This window comes from Lissotriton helveticus, chromosome 12, assembly GCF_964261635.1.
Source record: "Lissotriton helveticus chromosome 12, aLisHel1.1, whole genome shotgun sequence".
NCBI classification, from domain to species: Eukaryota; Metazoa; Chordata; class Amphibia; order Caudata; family Salamandridae; genus Lissotriton; species Lissotriton helveticus.
This window is the reverse complement of record NC_136073.1, coordinates 111102265-111121844: the sequence shown is the minus strand read 5'-3', so window position 1 is coordinate 111121844 and position 19580 is coordinate 111102265. Positions and strand designations below refer to the sequence as shown.

At 44.2% G+C, this 19580-nt stretch overlaps 1 protein-coding gene across 1 annotated transcript in view; it reads right to left on the bottom strand.

The window, feature by feature from the left end:
• Window positions 1-19580, bottom strand: part of LOC144799756 (transmembrane protein 272-like) — a 116182-nt gene that overhangs the window by 70677 nt on the left and 25925 nt on the right. The window contains exon 2 of the mRNA XM_078671286.1: window positions 3117-3233. Coding sequence (XP_078527412.1) covers window positions 3117-3198 — 82 coding nt within the window. The 5' untranslated portion in view covers window positions 3199-3233. The remainder of the gene's footprint in view (window positions 1-3116; window positions 3234-19580) is intronic.

Sequence of the window (19580 nt, the reverse complement as noted above, 5' to 3'; positions counted from 1 at the left end):
ACGCAGTTGCAAATCATTGATACATATCATTTCTACTAATGGCGATGAACCCACTCCGTGCATTGCAAAGAATTTTTCAACTCATAAAATGTGTTTCATAACCATAAAAAAAACATGTTGCACTTGCAAAGCCTATGATTTTGAAAATGGAAGGGTTTGAGATGGAACAATGGATTTTCACAGTCAGCATTTACTCCCTGGACCCAAAGTCTGGCAGCAGTGAGGCGAGAGAGGCCAGGAGCCCCAAGCATTGATCTTTGGCACAATCCAGAAGTAAAAGAACTAATGAAATCCCATTCTGTACGCATTGTAGGAAAGCAAAACTTGTGAGTAGACTCGAGGGCCAGAATAAGGGCTGCTGAGTTGCCATACATGTCAATTGCAGTTGTACCTGGGTTTAGTTCTCAGGTGATTCCTAATTATCAAGAAGCTGAGCACATGTGGACAGTTTAGGCTATAGCTCACAGGGGGTTGCATGTGGTTTTGTCTGAAGATAATGTGAGTGATGATAGAAATAGAGCAAAGAAACATGAAGCCACCAAAAGTATATACTTCATGTCAATGTATGGATCCCATTTTTAGCATCTTCATTAAAGTCACCCCAAATCATAAATCAAAGGATCACATGAAACCTCTTTTGTTCCTAAGGATGCTCTTTCTGATCACAGTACATTAACACTAACAATTCAAGGCTGCTTTTGAGACACTGCAATAGCCAGGCTTTTTTAAGTACCACCCTCAAAATTGGGATTCCTTCTATGTTTCTTATTCGACTTTACCCTGAAATATGTTCTCGCAAAAGCTCAATTTTGGGGGTTTCCTACATCACGGTTCAAAACACCAATTGGTTCCCTTTCAACGTTATCCCTCACGTCGACCTATTGTTAGGACGGTGTACAAGATAATGTCTACTGATGTAATAACATGGGTGGCTGAGCGATACCTAGTGGGAGCACATATTGCATTGAGATTCACACATTTTCTATGCATGGACTTGTCTGCATATGGGGAGGAGATCAGGCCAAACGTTTGTATCATAAGATCAAGAATCTTCTGTAGGTGCTGAAGAAGGGAGAGAGGTTTTAACACTTGGCCACTCCACATGGAAGTTTGCCCGCATCAGAGGAGAAAGTCGCCACATGCTGTGAGGAATGGTAGGGCTCATATGGGGACAAAACCCTAGATGTTCATGTTCTTCTGTCTGGAAGTTGGTTGACTGTCTAAAGTTCCCAAGAGCCCGGGGAGAACAAGAATATTTAGCATAACAAGTTTGTGCCAAATAGAGATTAGCTGCTTCAGTTCTATTTGTGCAGCAGCCCACGCGGACTGGGCTGGGCCGAGTATGGAATGTGCTGCAAGCATTGGAACAGCCTTCTATATAGAAATGTTCAAGAGTGTGGGATGAGCCTGCATTTGGTCAGGTCATGAAATCACTGTACCTCTGCCTCATTGCTCTCAGTGACCCTCAGATTGTCAGTATAAGTGCCTCACCTGTATATCACTATATCATCCACAAAGGCCCTCAAGTTATCAGCATTTATGAATCACTGATGCCAATGCCTGGGACATTTAGGGCCAGATGAATTAAAGCTTTTAGCATTTCTTAACAAGCCAATTTCGGTCCATTAGGAAATGCAAAACAGCTTTTTTATATGTACAAAGGCCAAACAACTGTCACAATGAGTTTTCTACCAAGTAGAAATTGCGATTTAGGAAATGCAAATAAGGATTACCCATTTGTAATTCCTAAGGCACATGTACAAAACATTTCCTAAATGCGAATTGGGTATTTTGGAAATGCATTTACCAACAACTCAAAGTCGATGGTAACCATGAGCAAAATTTAAAAAATCCTTTTAACGAGACATGAAGCGCACATATGCCCCAAAGACATATGATCACTTACATGTGCAAAACTCATTTCGGGATGCCTCAAGGGGGGCCTTAATCCCAGAGGCACCCTTGGGTTTGGAATTCCTAAATTGCAATTAGGAAATCGCAATTTAGGAAATTCAAACCATTTCATATTTTGCCCATAGGTGTGAATGCAATAGCATTTTTTTGTGATTTACTAAGAACGCTTCCTACTTTTTAGGAAACATTATTAGAAAATCACAAATTTTGTACATACCATTTTGGGTTTCCTAAAAAGCGATTCCTGTGGAATCACTATTTAGGAAATGCAAAATAAGAATTTAATACATCTGACCCATACTCCTGTACGTGGGCATTACAGAGATCACCAAGCATCATACCTTTTGCACTTGTGAGTCACTGACGTCGCCCGCAGAGGCTATGACACCATTGTGAACTGTGCATCACAGATATCAAACCAGCCACTTATATCCACCACTGCAAAAACAACAGTTGATGGACAGAATGCAGAACAATGTCATACATTCACCCCAGTGCAGAGATCTGGGCCTAAATCCATCATCCAGCCCGAACTGCCAAGCAGGTCCTCCCTAGCCTGGAAACAAGCATCCACTAGATTCAAGATTGCCTGGCTGATGAGGATTATGAATCCGAAACCGGTCCCAGGAGGCTTGTTTCCGGTCCAGGGAAGACGTGGCTTGGAAGTTCGGGCTGGACTGTTCCCATAAGGCACAGGGTCAGACTGATTTGCATATGCATGTCTGAACTGGGGTGGTGGAGTCAGCTAAAGAATGGTGATGGATTAAACCCAGATCAGTTGACTGGGGGTGAGTGTTTGATTTGCTCAAACGCTCCATCCATCATCCCCTTTGGTATCACTTATATTCACCACGGTCACATCTTTACCTGCGATCACCAATATCTCTCCCCAACCTTCACTGCTCCAGCACCTGCACGTTGCAGATATCACTCCCAGGGACTTTACTCACATGCACCCCAACCGGAGCAGACATCTTTTGATCCTGTGCATCTCTGAAATGATCCCCAGGGACCCTTGCACCTCTATACCTGAATAACGCTGATGTCTGCCTAACTCCCTCACTGCCCCGCCCCCTATGCATCAATTATACAGCTTGTTACTGGTGCATCACCGATATGACAATTCCTGTACCAGTGCAACACTGATAACACACACAGTAGCTGTATACCTTGCAAATTCTCCCTCTCCCCCTTCATATTACCTGACATCTCTTGGGGCATCTTCTTTTCCTTGAGGTTACTGAGGAGAGGAGAGAAGGAACCCTCATTTGATGTTTCCGCCATATTTCTGCTTCGGCCGCCCTGACGCAGAGCTGGAGCTGTGGAGAAAGGTCAGTGGGTGAAATCAAATCCACATTGAAGGTGACCAGACACAACTGGTCTCACAATACAGAGTAATAACCATCCTCCTGATTTCATACAATTCAAAGGAGTCACTCAGTCCCCAATGCCCACACAGGCCACGCCCCCTTTTCAGAGGCCACGCCCCCCCTACCGCCATTTTTTTTCCTCTATAAAAGATGTGCACATTCCGGTCGCGCAGCGGGCACGCCGATTGCGCGTCGAAGGCGTGCCTAAGGCAAGCCCGTCTGCGCCCGTCCGCGACCGGGACACGGGGCACCATACTCTGCGCAATTTCTTGCATATACCTCCGAACAACTGCGCTCCTTCAGAGCCAACTGGCAGCTGAATTCCGCTACGCTGTCCTATGCTCAAAAGCTCGGCATTGCTTCTCCCACGCCCACCGTGCTAGCTCCCCCCCCCTTCCACTTCTGCTCTTCTTCTAAATACGAGATCAGCTGTCAAGCACCAGACCGAAATATATGATCTTCTGGATTCTAACTCCCCAGACCTTTTGTTTCTAACTGAAACCTGGTACAGACCTGATTCCCTGCCAAGCGTCTTAGCCTCTCTCCCGGCCCACTACTCCATGCTCATCGACCAGAGAGCAAAATAGGAGGCGGTGTAGCCTTGATTACTCGCAAGGATTTTCATTTTCAGATTTTGGCCTCGTCCACATTACCAGCAGCCGACTGCCTTGTAGCGCGATCCACTTCTTTTAAGACCCCACTCACGTGCGTATTAACCTATCGACCACCTCAGTCATCCCCCGACTTCCTCTCTGCCTTTCAGAACTTACTGGCCACCCTGGTAATCAACAATGCCTCTGTCCTTGTTTTGGGCGATTTTAACTATTGGCCTACTGATCCTGCTGAGGACTCCATTTCCAAAGACTTCACTCAATTGCTCCTTAGTCTTAACTTTACCCAGCACGTTCGAGGCCCCACCCACACCCGGGGCCATACCCTAGATCAGATCTGGACACTTAACATTCCAATGTCCACTCCTACCATCTTGCCCTGCTCCTGGTCGGATCATTCCTTGCTCGCCTTTTCCTTGGACCCGAGCCATGAAACTTCTCCTCCTCTTCCCAAAAACACCTGGGCTAGGAACTGGCATTAAGTTGATATCCCTTCTCTTTGCAATTCGCTAGCTGCCACCTGCCCAGAATTTTCGGGCTCGGACCCTCGTTCCCAGGCCGCCACATTAGATCGGTGGTTGACCAATGCCTGCGATCCGGTGGCCCCCTTGAAGCGTACTACCATCAACCGTACCCATAATGCCAACAAATGGTTCAGCTCCGCTCTCAAAGCTAAGAATTTAGAGCTAAGGCAGGCCGAACGAGCATGGAGAAGTGCATATTGTCCCGTCCACAGACAACACTTCATTACCGTGCTCAACGAATATAAAGCTGCCATGCTGACAGCAGCCAAGACCGAGTACTTTTCTGGGCGCATCTTAGCGGCTGAATGTCAATCTCGTGAGATATTTTCCACCGTCCACGAACTGGCATCCTCGGATAGAACCTTACCCAAGATCCCCCCCTCTCAGGCCTTATGCGACTCGCTTAATGAGTTCTTTATTGAGAAGATAGCCCTCATCAAAGCCAACATTCCCCCTCCCCCTCTCACCTTCTCTCCCCCTCAACCCCCTGACAATAATCGCTCCTTTACTATTATCCCCCCCACTCACGAGAGAATCCCTGCTCTTGCTGCTTAGGCGTGTCAAGTCGGGCTCTCCAACTGACACCGGCCCGGCGCGCATTCTCTGCAAGCTTTCTCTGCATGCCCTTCCCCCGCCATTGCTCTCCTGAACAACTGCTTTACCTCTGGCATCGTTCCAGCTCCCTTTAAGACTGCTATAAATTTTCCCTATATTAAAAAAACCAGGAGCCGACCCTTCTCTTCCTACAAACTACCGCCCTATATCCCTTCTCCCTTATTTGGGAAAAGTAGCAGAGTCCCACGTCACCCAGGTACTCAGCTCCTTTATAGAGAGCAGCAACTACCTTGCACCCTGCCAGGTGGGCTTCCGCCCCCGGCATTCCACTGAGAAGGTGGTCATCTCAGTCATGGACCAACTCAGGGAGGGACTCAACACCAACATCCCCCAGGCCCTGGTCCTCCTCGACCTGTCCGCCACCTTTGACACGGTAGACCATTCCATCCTTTTGTACCGTGTCAGGGAGGCGGGCATAGGAGACCAGGCTCTTTCCTGGATAGGATCCTTCCTGGAGGGACGCACTCAGGCGGTCCATCTTGCCGAATTTTCGGCCCCACCTAGCAGGAAATGCGGGGTTCCCCAGGGCTCTTCTCTTTCCCCTCTTTTATTTAACCTTTATATTTTTGCACTTCAACAAATGAAGGTCACAGTTTACAACTATGCTGATGACCTCCAACTCATTTTTAATTTTTCCGCCCCTTCACTAGGAGCCTCCTGCTGAGTCCGTCTTGCTGTTTATCCGGGCTTGGATGAATGCAAACCATCTCAAACTCAACCCGGATAAAACGGAGCTGATTCTGACTGGAGGCAGCGGCAATCCCTAGTCGCCTTCCTTCTGGCCCTCCTCCTTTGGCCCCCCTCCCACCCCTTCCCACTCTGTTAAGACCCTTGGAATTATGCTCAATCACCACTTGACACTTCACACCCACATTAGTTCTGTTGTCTCCTCCTGTTTTTTTACTTTACGTATCATCAGGAAAGTATCCCGGTTCTTTTCTCCTTCAGCACTTAAACTGATTATTATGGCCATGGTCTTATCTAAGATCGATTACGGGAACATCATTTACAATGGTGACCCCGCCTACGCACTTCAACGCCTCCAGACGGTGCAGAACCAGGCAGCTCGCCTGGTGCATGGCCTACTGAAATACCATCACTACTCCCCCCTTCTCATGGCCCTTCACTGGCTACCAATCAAACAAAGAGCTCTCTTCAAACTTGGCTGCCTCACCTTTCAAGCCCGGGCGGGCACTGCCCCTGCGTTTATCAATTCCGCCATCATCAACTACTGTCCTGCTAGAGACCTACGTTCCTCTGCCAAGTCCTTGCTAGTCATCCCCCGGTTCAAGAAAAAACGATCTGGTGGCCAGAAATTTTCGGTACTTGCACCCACCTTCTGGAACTCCCTTCCCCCCCTCTCTCAGGTTCTCCCCCTCCTACTTAGAGTGCGCAAAGCTCTTGACACCTTTCTGTTCCAGCAAGCTTTCAGCCCATAGCCCCCGATGCTTCCCTCAGTTCCGAAATCCTATAGCGCCAAGAAACTGCTCAGTGAACGCGCGCTCTATAAATGCCTAAAAATTCAAATTCAAATGCAGCCTGTAGATGCTTCATGGGAGTGCCACTCAGTGCCCATCACAGGCTGCAAACGCTTCATAGGAACCAGAGCTATTTCCCATCACCAGGTGCTCAAGCTTCCTCTCAGCTGCACTCATTTCCCATCAATGGCTTCACACGATTTGTCTGAGCCTCACTCGCCACCCCCTTTCCAGACTCGTGCTTGTTCAGTAACTGAGACGCTCTAGATATGCATTCCTTGGTGACAGGCTCACGATGTTAGCAGTGTTCTATTCTTTAGAAATCTTCTCACTTTCTGGGAGTCACTCTTTAGAATGCACAGTCCATAAGTTGAGACGGACCATTGACCATACTTTGGTATTGATGCTTCTCTTTCACAAACAGCCAGAGTACTAAAGTTAGGAGATGGACCGCTCAAGGAGGAACTGAAGCTACTGGATCTAGAACATTTAAATCCGGAGCTGAAGTTTCGGATCTGGTTAATCTCAATGGGTAGTCAAAACTACTGGATCTAGTGCAACACAGGTGAATCTCAATGGAGAGTTGAAGCTAGTGCGTCTCAATGGGAGGGGTGGAAGCTAGTGCGTCTCAATGGGAGGGGTGGAAGCTAGCGCGTCTCAATGGGAGGGGTGGAAGCTAGTGCGTCTCAATGGGAGGGGTGGAAGCTAGTGCGTCTCAATGGGAGGGGTGGAAGCTAGTGCGTCTCAATGGGAGGGGTGGAAGCTAGTGCGTCTCAATGGGAGGGGTGGAAGCTAGTGCGTCTCAATGGGAGGGGTGGAAGCTAGTGCGTCTCAATGGGAGGGGTGGAAGCTAGTGCGTCTCAATGGGAGGGGTGGAAGCTAGTGCGTCTCAATGGGAGGGGTGGAAGCTAGTGCGTCTCAATGGGAGGGGTGGAAGCTAGTGCGTCTCAATGGGAGGGGTGGAAGCTAGTGCGTCTCAATGGGAGGGGTGGAAGCTAGTGCGTCTCAATGGGAGGGGTGGAAGCTAGTGCGTCTCAATGGGAGGGGTGGAAGCTAGTGCGTCTCAATGGGAGGGGTGGAAGCTAGTGCGTCTCAATGGGAGGGGTGGAAGCTAGTGCGTCTCATTGGGAGGGGTGGAAGCTAGTGCGTCTCAATGGGAGGGGTGGAAGCTAGTGCGTCTCAATGGGAGGGGTGGAAGCTAGTGCGTCTCAATGGGGCGTTGAAGCTACTGGGGTGCACGCCGACAGAGTTGAGGTGATTGGATATAGTGCAACTTGGTGGGGAGTCGAACTCACGGCATGCAGTATACTAAATAGGGGCTGGACCCACTATACCTGATGGTGTAGTGTAGTTCCTATCTTCCCAATAGGCTCTGCGCATTGGAATAATACCTACAGCAGTAAAGGCCTAGGCCAGACGTTAACTAGGTCTACTACTGTCGATACTAGACTTAAAGTTTTGGGTTTGCCAGCGTAGCTCAGAGTTCGCTAGAAACTTTCTCGAATGTTCAAGGAGGAATTAACTTCCCTGATTAGACAAGAAGGGATTTAGTTTCTGACAACCATAGAACATGACAACTTTGCTCTCCCCTAATCAAGAGTCAATCTCGAGAGTCGTGTGAACAAAAGGCAATTTATTTTACTCAGTCAGTACGTGCATTCTTAGTCTCATCAGAATGTAGAGAAAAGGAAGAGACGGGCGTGTTCAATAAAAAGGTGTCATTTATTGATCAGTCTCTTTTCTCATACAAGAGAAATGGATCGATATTATTGCAATACTTATAGTTAAGTAAAGTGCATACATTAAAAGCAATAGTATAAAGTAATACTGTAAAAACATTGATATGGTTTCTAAGCCATAAGATGTTTTAAAATGAATAAAATATATTACATACACATATACATTTGACTAAACGTACTCAACTGGTGTTTCTAGATACGCCTACCCCGTGTACCTGACCTAAGTCTAATACGTGGGCGGGAATAGAAAGTTACAGTTTAAGTTAAGTTTGTTTTTGCCAAGTGAATAACTAAAGAATTCTCTGTGAGGGGTTATTCAGTTCTGTACCTGGAATTTAGGATGAATGAGGAATGGTATCTCTCTCTCTGGTCTCGATATTCCAGGCGGCCTGCGAGGGCTGCCCAGAAACGCCGGGGCTGGATTCTCGGCAGGAGAAAGCAGCGCGTCTCTCAGCGCGTCAGGAAGGCGGGGCTGCTGCCAGCAGGGTCTGCTCTGCTCTCGGCTTCGGCAAGTATGGCTGCTCCGTCTCGTCACCACGCGTGTGTTTGCATATGGCAAGATCGGTAATATTTATACCTTTAAGGTGCCGAGATTGACGTAAGGATGGACATAGATACGTCAATAAAGATGTCATACGACTTGCTCGTTAGCACATTCTTTTACTAAAGTTCTCGGTGAAATCAAAACAATGGCCGCAGGGTTTTGCCCAGGTTGTCATAGGTTTGATTTGTTATGAGAACTCCGTATGCCTTATCAGGGGCTGGAGGAATATCGCTTGTCTAATTAGATCGCAAGCGTTATGACCTAATCAGATAACACGTTCCTGTGCCGTAGTGTGACTGCGTCAGATAACGGTATCTGCATCATGGGGGTTTTCTGCCTCATGGGCTGACTGCTAGTTAACTTGTTGGTTTGTTTAACTAGAATAGGGTCAGGAATAGGGGGATCGATTCAGAACCGATAGGAATACATGACACCCACTCCACGCTAACTATGGACATATTTACTAATCTAGGCATAGTATAACATAGTACAACATACTATAGAGTAGTGTGTATACCTTACCACCCCAAAATACATAAATGCATTTTGAAATTTTCAAATATACGGAAAAATTGCAGACATATATATTGTATGCACTCAAGCTGTAGAAAAATGCCAAAGTAATCGCATTTGTATACATTATTGCTTATTTGGTATATGAGAATTACACATGAAATGGTTTCTTACAGAAAAAAGTTTCGAGACCATTCCATCACAGAATAAAATATCCTTATGAACATGCCAGCGGGCAACTAATGTCTATAAGCTATCTAAAATTTAGAAACCTTAGTTCTCTAAGAATAGTTCTTACTTTAAGCAGAAGATAGTGTCCCGAAAAATATGCAAAAATATTTGGGGCTGCTGGAAAAACTGCTGTCCGTGAACTGGAGCGAAAATGTTCATGTGACTTTATTTTTAAAGTTGAAGGCCGAATTCAGGGAACGCCGTGTGCGAGCTTGCTCAAAAGTCTCTATTTCTGTTCGGGTGAGAACATCATATCATTTAGGCTTTCGAAAAAACTGTCAACAGCTTCCTGGGAAAGTTCCACTAACTCGGAAATAGGTGTAATCATGCATTCTTGCGCATGATTGTCTCCATTGACATTCTGATTTGCATTACTGACAGAAGGTCGTACCTGTTCGATGCTGCTTTCATCTTGAACTTCACTACCCATCAATCGTAGTGGTGAAGCTTCCACGAATGCCGTCATCAGGATTGGTAGCCTTTGAGGGCAGCACAAAGCATGAACCTTGATCGGGCTTAACAATGTTTCTGCATCCATCGGCGCATCAGATTGTAGCGTCAGACAGGTGTCTAACACGCATTCTTCTCCGCATAGCAGACACCTCAATACAGGTAAAACACATCTTTGCCACATTGGTCGAAATGATAGAAACCAAGTCATGTTCAGGTCTCTAAGCCGGGAGAGTCCCAGGATTTTTGATATCCAGTCCCGGTATCCAATGGCTAGGATTGTTTCTTCCCTTGTCGCAAGAGTTTTGTCTGTGACATGGGTTGCCATAATGAAAAATAAGGACCAAGAATAGGATTCCTGCAATTAGTCCCAGGATCAGGTGAAGTCCGCCAAAAATCGAATGGACGAAATCTGGAAAAATACCCAGTATGGCTTTGAATGGTGTTAATGCCATCGAAAATACTGTCTTACATACCTTTGAGACCCCATTGGTATCAGAAATATTTAAGATTTCATTCAGGATTTCCGCGAAATGTACGGGGGAATTAGTTGATAATAATGTATGTATCTCTGCAGTCGTCCTTGCGACTTGTAGATCATACGTTTCTTTTGATGACGAGAGCCTGGTAGGCGTCTGAAGAAGGACTGTTTTCATTCTGCTTAAAGTATCTATTCGAATAGAAGTAATTTTCAAATCGGGCCATGCCCTTGCCTCCCTGTCTGGGAAGGAGCTGGGGAACAATGAGCGTCCACAGCACTTGACCTTCGCAGTCGTAGTAACTAGATAAGGAGTCCCGGGCATAAGACTACAACATCTGCGGTCTACAATAAGAATGTAACTCCCATTATAGAGTCTTTGAAAGAATGGTTCTATTTCAGTTGCAGGTGCGCCTTGCTGGTGACATGAAAGGTTGTATGAATTCCCTTCACAGGCTCCATGCAAACTAATTCCGTTACACAGAAGTGTGCCACTCAGTGACATCGCACAATTGTTGCCACTAAGAAACACTTTCTGTCCTTTATTACTGACACATGCATGTGAATAGGGCAGGTTCCAAGTTGTTTTAAGGTACCCCTTTCCCAATTTCTCGTACATGCCAGCCTGTATATATTTTTGGCAGTATTGAAACCTGAAGGTTGAGATTGGAATATTTATGATTCCGTGTATTATCCATTCACTGACAGGTCGTTCTGACATTGTCATTGGTAATCTTTCTAGTTTTTCAATGCTCAAGATTGTATAATCAGCACCCTTTTGCGCCATACCGATTTGTCTATCAGTAAGGTTAAAGATTTGGAATAGTGACGTTGTGTTGATTAAACGCCAAGGCACATAGCCTGAACGCAGATTTTGTAACGTCCAGCCAAGCTGTACAATAGAACGCAATTGTGACTGACCATGTTGTAATAACAGTAAGTCTTGCGATAATATATCGACTGCTGAAGACACAATGCTGTCCAATGAAAAAATTCTGGAGGACAGAGTCATTAACCCATTGTCCACTACAGAAAGTGATTTTTCCAAATTAATACGGTCAATTTCCCGTATTCTCTCTGCTGTTTCAATTTGATTAACCTTCCAGGCCTCATTGTATGCTGCATATACAGAGGCTGCTATGAAACGCTTTTGACGCTGTTTGCGTGGTCCCAAAGTGAAATCACGCAAGTCAGCACCATCAGTAAGTAAAGTTAGGTGTTGCTTAATTTCTGCCAGTGTGGAAGTTTGTAGCCATTGAAGGCATAATTTGCCCACACTGTAGGTGGTTATTATCCCTGGGTGATGTCTTTGAGGATATCTAGGGTCTGGCCTGTTCATTTTGAAACCCTGTGTTTTGTTCAGGAATCTGTCTTGACAGTTATTAGTATCTGTGGGCCAGATCAACCACTGTTTCCAATCAGGATGTGTTCTGTTTTGGTTTAATATATGGTTTACGTCTATCTCTTCATCTGTAGAAGTGTTGCTAAACATTGTTGGCTTTGGAATAGACGGTTTATTTAAATCTTTGATTTTGGCTAGGCCAAGACAGGTGGTTTGTTGAACAGTGTCATTTAAAAATATCATTTGTTCTGGGATCATGCAGGCTCTAAACAAAGCTTCTATACCCTGTACTTGCAATTCTTTTGTACCCCAAACACTTTTCAATTCAACATTTTTGTCCCAATAATCAAATCCAAAAGTATTCATTTGTTCAAAAAATGAGTCTGAATATAACAATTTTGTGTTGGTTATCATGGTTTTGGTTCCTGTCTTGTTTGACAATTTAAAATAAAATGTTTCAGCATTACTTGTGTTAAAACCTGAAAAATATGAATATTTGTCGTAAACGGTTCTTGAGCTCCCTTTTGGAGGTGTTGCACAATGTTCCCATTGATTATAATTTAAAACATTTCTAGCTTGTGCAGATCTATGTAAAAAGTGATTACCATAATGGTTATAGCAATACATACTGTCATAATTTGTAGAACCCTGCAAATAATCATGTTCGGTAAATTTAGCAGACATTACTAAGTCAGACATCATATTATTAATGCTTTCGAAGTCCCAATCATCAGCAAATGTGTTTGGTTTTGCAAAGTCACTCAATGAGATCTTAATTTGGTGTGGATATTTCAGGATCTCGACCGGACCATAAATTTCATAGTCAGTGTTGTCCCAGGCTACCCCACCAGGTATCGGATTGGCTGTGAAGTTGGCTGAAGAAAGTTCTCTTTTCTCGACGTGTGAAGATGTGTGTGGTTTGAGGATCAAGTTGATTTTCTGACTTGCTGTGTCCATTTTAGCATATTTTCCCTCAATGAAGCGTCCCAAAGTAAGTACCATGATGAGCCAAAGTATGAGGATAAATGCACCAAAACCCACCCAAAATTCAATCCATGGGGAAATCAGATATGTTTCTTTCAGTTGTTTCAAAAGTTCCTTAGCTTTGTCTTTAAAGGATTTTGATGATGGCTGTGTCTTTGATTCACTGAGGCTTTCAGAGGAATCATCGAAGTTTATGAAGTAGCCGGATGCAGTTCTGTCAATTGTTCCAATTGCTTCAGGATTTTTGTTTCTTGCATTTTCACTTGGTACTTCATTATAGATTGGTGTGTCTCTGCTAAATGTTTTTATTTGGGTTTTCAGAGGTCTGAGTTCTATTGCATTGTTGCATAGTCCTTGTTGTTCTTCTGTAGGCGTTTCGAATGTGATGAGCCTCTTCGTTAGGACCTCTGTACTGGTAGCAAACCTTGGTGTTCTGCTACTTATTGGGAGTCCACTTGGCCTACTGTTTGTTATCGGCCACATGTTGTGGTTTTACCAGGTCGATTGATACAACTCGGTTCTCCTTTTTACCAGCAAGTGGCGGTAGTACAACTGATCTTGTCCCGTTGACAGACAAGACAGGAACTGCTTTTCTGTAAGAAGGCCCAAATTCCTTCTTTACCGCGATCTTTTCCCTGACTAGATCCCCGATTTTTGGAATCCAGACAGGTCTTGCTGGGACAGGTGGTGGTTCTTCAGTGGTTGTTGGCTGTTTCAACTTTATGTTGCTCAGGTTTTTTCTTGTTTTGTTTAAGTCCTGCAAAATAGCCAAACGGTCTTTGATATCAAAGCTTTTTTCTTTCACCACTGAAGTCTGACTATCAATGTCAGAGATCATCATCCTAGTTCCAAATAATAATTCGTACGCACTGAATCCCTTCAGAGAATTTCTTGGCAAGTTATTGAGACTACGTTGGACACTTATTAGATGTTTGACCCACCCAGCTCCCGAACCTAATACCTTTGCCGTTATAGATTGCTTTATGTCACGGTTTTTTCTTTCAACAATTCCAGTCCCCTCAGGGTGAAATGGACAAGAGTACCGCAATTGCACGCCCATGCTGACCATGGCCTCCTTATAAGCCCGAGAGCTAAAAGCAGGACCATTGTCCGAATGCAGCATGCCAATTGCGTATGTGCCGATAAAGACTCGCAAATCTTTTATAACAGTTCTGGCGTCAGCCGTTCGCTGGGGCTACATCCATATGAATCTCGTGCATGAATCCACTGCGACCAGGATATATTTATAGTTACCATCCCTTTGTAAGGGACCACAGTGGTCCAGATAGACACAGGCTAATGGTTTATCTGAGATTAGAAGGTGCGTCTGCGCTGGACGTCTCACCGTTGATACTTTCATTCTTTGACATATTTCACATTCTAGAACATAGTTCCTTGTTTGTCTTCTCATTTGTGGCCACCAGTATCTCTGTTTTAATAATGATACTGTGGCTGAGACGCCAGCATGTATAGAAGCAAGCCCTTCGTGTGCCGCTATTATTAGTCCTAACCTATGTTCCATGTTTGGAATTGCCCTATCCCCCACTCCAGAGATTCGAGCAAAAGGAACATTGTTTGCATCAGTTATGTATGAGTATTTTACTGGAAAGCCTTTAGGGAGTGGTTCTATCGAATCCTTTTCTGAAGCGCTGACAGCTTGTAATATTTCGCTGTCTATTTTTGTTTTTGAACGGGTGACGGCCGCTACGGAAGCCGTTTGCACAGCTGCCTTCGCGGCCTCATCAGCCAATGAATTCCCTGCAACGTGAACGCCATCACGTTGATGACTCAGTGTATGTATCACGTGAGTCTTTGGTAGTTCTTTCTGTAAAAGAACTACTTGTTCCCAGAGCATTTTATGCTTGATTGTGCCACCTTTCGCATCCTTGAAACCATTCTGAAGCCAGATCTGCAAGTATTCATTGTAAGATTGAACGCAATAATACGAATCGCACACTATAAGTGTGGGGAATTCTCGATCGGTATTTTCAAGCGCCATCTTGAACTCCAGTAGTTCAGCTCGCTGAGCTGTACAATCTCCTAAAGATTGTGTTTTAGTGATTGCTGGTTTAAATTTTCCTTCGTGCCAGCGGCCTTTAACGATCGCGCACGCAGCACTGTAAGCTTGCTTACCCCCCACTGCGGGTTGTGCTGATCCGTCTGTATATATTATACAGCCGTAGTGGTCTAGAGGCAGAATTTCGGTTGGCGGAGGACATTCAAATTCATATTGGAGAAATTCTTGTGTTTTTAAGTAAGGATCAAATTCGTACACCACGTCTGTTGCAGCAAGAGAATTAGCCCATTGTATCCATCTCGGATGGAGTGCTTTAGCATTTGGAATGCTTGCCTTTGTTACCGCCTCTAGGGCTGGTATTGGTGTCACGATTATTATTCGTTTACCTTGTGCCAGGGCTCGTTCTTTTGCTATAGCTGTCTGTGTTGCTGTAAGAATGTTTTCCGTTGGGCTAAATTTCATTTCAGCCTTAGTGTACAAGTGTGATTTGAATGCAATTGGTACCTTTTCCCCCTCATTAGAGGTCAGGTATGTGAATCCGCATCTCCCTGGGATGACTCGAATCACAAGATTGCGTGTGTTATCACGTGTTTCTAATTTTGTTTTAATTAGCATGTCTGTTTGTAAGGATCTCAAAATTTCTGTGTGTATTTGAGTCCAACTGGATCTTTTAAAGTCAGGTTTAATTAGATCATAAAGGGGTTTGACCCTTTCTGCGTAATTTGCGATGTATGTTCTTCCGAAATTTAGGAAGCCTAGAATCGACTAAGTTTTTTAGTGTTCTAGGTGCTTGGAGTACGGCACATTTCTCTAGGAAATTGTCAGCCAGGCTTTTGCCTTCACTTGATAACTCATATCCTAAGAATAGGACCGTCAGATGGGCAATTCTGGATTTTTTAAAGTTGAATTTGTAACCCTCTGCTGCGAACCCAAGTATTATGGTGTTCACTCTTTTCAAGTGAGTCTCCAAGTCATCATCTGTTAAGTAAATGTCATCGACATAAGATAATGCTTCATCATCATATAGTTGTAGTAATTCTGTTACTCTCGCTGAGAATACCCCCGAGCTGTTCTTGTACCCCTGGGCTAACCGACAGAATTGTTTTTGAGTGCCATTTACTGAGAATGCAGTTAAATATCTGCTCTCTGGTGCTATGTTTTGACAAAAGAATCCATTGGAGATGCCCAAGGTTGTTTTGTATTTTTTGCGCACTATGTTATTCATTAGTGCAGCACTGTGTGAGTTTTGCACTGCAAAGGTTTTGCAACATGTGTTAAAGTGTCGGTAATCCAAAACTAGACGATATGAATTGTCTGGTTTGGAGACCGGAAACAAAGGATTGTTCATTTGTGAGGTGCAAGTTTCAATCACCCCCTGGTATTCTAGCTGATCTAGTATTTCATTTACCTGTTTTTTAGCTTCTTGCTTAATTGGGTACTGCCTTTGTGCAGTAGGTTGTGATTTTAACTGGATTTTGTGAGGAGGAGAATCCTCATCCCATCCTACATGATTTTTATATAAAGCAGGTGCTAGAGCCACTGCCCACTTTCTAGCAAGTGTGTATTTTTTATGAATTGGAATTTGATTTGAGAAGGCAGGCATAATTACTTCTTCGCCATGAGGGCACTCCCTGACAAACTCTGGTGGCCAGTCTTTTTCAGCTAGAAGGATATCATAGCCCTTGGAGAGGTTATCCCAAAATAGTCCCCTTATTTTCCTAGTCTTATCTCCCTCTATACGTAATGTTATCTCGTATATCTTGTGAGGTTTGCTAACCCTGGTGTCTGCAGTTTCCACTTGAAGATATTCATTCGTGTCCACTGTCTCCAGATGATTCATAAGGACTTTGCGAGCTATGCTCACTTCTGCTGCACTGTCTAGCATTGTCTGAGCCCACTCTCCGTTTTTCAGTTGTGTCCTCAGTATTCTCGGCATTGTTAACTACCTTGATACTGGCTACCTTCTTTTTTGGAAATTGTAATTTCTTTTTTAGCTGAGCAGGTTCCTTGTCTTTGGACTTGGCGTGCTCTTCTCTTTGTTCTGATCGTCCTCTTCTTTCCGATTTCTGCGAGGAAGTCTGAAAAGATTGAGAGGGACGTGTATCAATGTCTTGATATCTATCAGATTTTTTAATATTATCCCTATTTCTAAGGTTATATCTATTCCCAGAGGGGTCACTCTGCGGTGACCTCTGTCTTCGGTTTGGAGATTTTTCTCTTCGCCTAGGAGACCTTCCTCTGGACTGGAATTTCTTTTCTTTAGGATTGGATTGTTTATTTCCATCCCAGTTCTTTTTTGGTGAATTGTTATTAAAAAATATTTTTTCTGGACTTTCAGTCAGTTGCGGTTTTACTGGTATTCCACCTAAACTATCTCTACCTAGTTCCTCATAGGATTTTTCTATGATTCTGGCAATTTCAGCTGGTTGGTCTGCTATATCTGTCTCTTTTAACCTCTGGCGGATCGCCACGTTTGCTACTTCACCTTTTATGTTGGCTAATAATATAGCCGAGACCTGCTTGAAGTCTTTCAGTAATTTCATACCAAGAGTTAAAGCAGGCTCTGGACCGTATTCGTCTTGAATTTGTTTTAGCACATCTGGTATCACCGAAATGGATGGAACACCGTGCGTTTTTGTGTAGATGGAAGCAAAGACTGTACCCCAAGTGTCTCAGTCCTCTATGTGTGGTGCGATTCCCATTGGAAGACAGATAGTCAGAATCCTGTGTTTTTCTAGCGGGGTGGTGTCAGGAAACACCGCCTCTATTTGGGTAATTTTCTGTGCCAACCAGAATGGTATTTGTTCCCGTTTAGCCGGTACTTTACCTAGGCAGGATTGGATGTTCTGTGGTGTAATTTTATTTGTGTTCCCCTGGTGAGGGGTCAGCTGTGGAAGTTTAATCGCTGGCTGAATTGTTGAAGTCCGCATTACATATTGGACTAATTGTCTATGAATTTTTAGTAATTGTTTTAGCTGTATTAACAGCTCTCCTGTAGACATCCCTTCGATGTCTGGGTGTGGTGTGTATCCGGCTAAGACCGGCCACGTTGCTCCTGGTCTACCTAAAGGACCGAGCCTGGTGATGTGATTATTATGTTTTAGGGCGCCATCAAATAAGAGCAAATGCTCTTGGAATTTGAGTGGTACTTCCACCTCCTCGAAAGGAGTGTACATTTCAGGAGGTTCCTCTATTTTGTAATAGTGGAAGTACTTTGTTACAGCATTTGCTGCTGGAAAATGTATCCAGGAATAGTATACCTCTGTCTGCCGATATTCGTGTGCCTCAATTACGAATATGACTGTGCCACCTCTAGGTGTCAGTCAATTTTCTATAAGTTTTAAGGTTATAGATCTCCTTTTGATGACCGGAATGAGTATTATATCCGCGTCTGCTGCTTGCATGGTAGCATCAGCATCTGCGAGTTCAGTTGCTAATCTAACTGCCTCTCTTTCATCATCACTCTCTGCCATTTTACCGACAGGAAGCTTATGTCTTTTATTTGCAGATCAGGTTTCTTATGGAACAAAGATTAGATGCACAATATTTTGGAACTGTTTATCCTTCAACGTTGACTATACCAAGAACCATACATAGGAGTTCCCTCCTGCGAGGTTTTGGCGGATATAACCTTTCACCCACTCCAGACGTCTTTGGAGTATTTGGGAAAAGGGGTCTGAGTGAGAAAGCACGACTGAGTTACTCTAAATGTCTTACGTTAGTTTTATCGCCCTTTCCAAACGCGTTGGGCGCCATGTAGTGTAGCTCCTATTTTCCCAATAGGCTCTGCGCATTGGAATAGTACCTACAGCAGTAAAGGCCTAGGCCAGACGTTAACTAGGTCTACTACGGTCGATACTAGACTTAAAGTTTTGGGTTTGCCAGCGTAGCTCAGAGTTCGCTAGAAACTTTCTCGAATGTTCAAGGAGGAATTAACTTCCCTGATTAGACAAGAAGGGATTTAGTTTCTGACAACCATAGAACATGACAACTTTGCTCTCCCCTAATCAAGAGTCAATCTCGAGAGTCGTGTGAACAAAAGGCAATTTATTTTACTCAGTCAGTACGTGCATTCTTAGTCTCATCAGAATGTAGAGAAAAGGAAGAGACGGGCGTGTTCAATAAAAAGGTGTCATTTATTGATCAGTCTCTTTTCTCATACAAGAGAAATGGATCGATATTATTGCAATACTTATAGTTAAGTAAAGTGCATACATTAAAAGCAATAGTATAAAGTAATACTGTAAAAACATTGATATGGTTTCTAAGCCACAAGATGTTTTAAAATGAATAAAATATATTACATACACATATACATTTGACTAAACGTACTCAACTGGTGTTTCTAGATACGCCTACCCCGTGTACCTGACCTAAGTCTAATACGTGGGCGGGAATAGAAAGTTACAGTTTAAGTTAAGTTTGTTTTTGCCAAGTGAATAACTAAAGAATTCTCTGTGAGGGGTTATTCAGTTCTGTACCTGGAATTTAGGATGAATGAGGAATGGTATCTCTCTCTCTGGTCTCGATATTCCAGGCGGCCTGCGAGGGCTGCCCAGAAACGCCGGGGCTGGATTCTCGGCAGGAGAAAGCAGCGCGTCTCTCAGCGCGTCAGGAAGGTGGGGCTGCTGCCAGCAGGGTCTGCTCTGCTCTCGGCTTCGGCAAGTATGGCTGCTCCGTCTCGTCACCACGCGTGTCTTTGCATATGGCAAGATCGGTAATATTTATACCTTTAAGGTGCCGAGATTGACGTAAGGATGGACATAGATA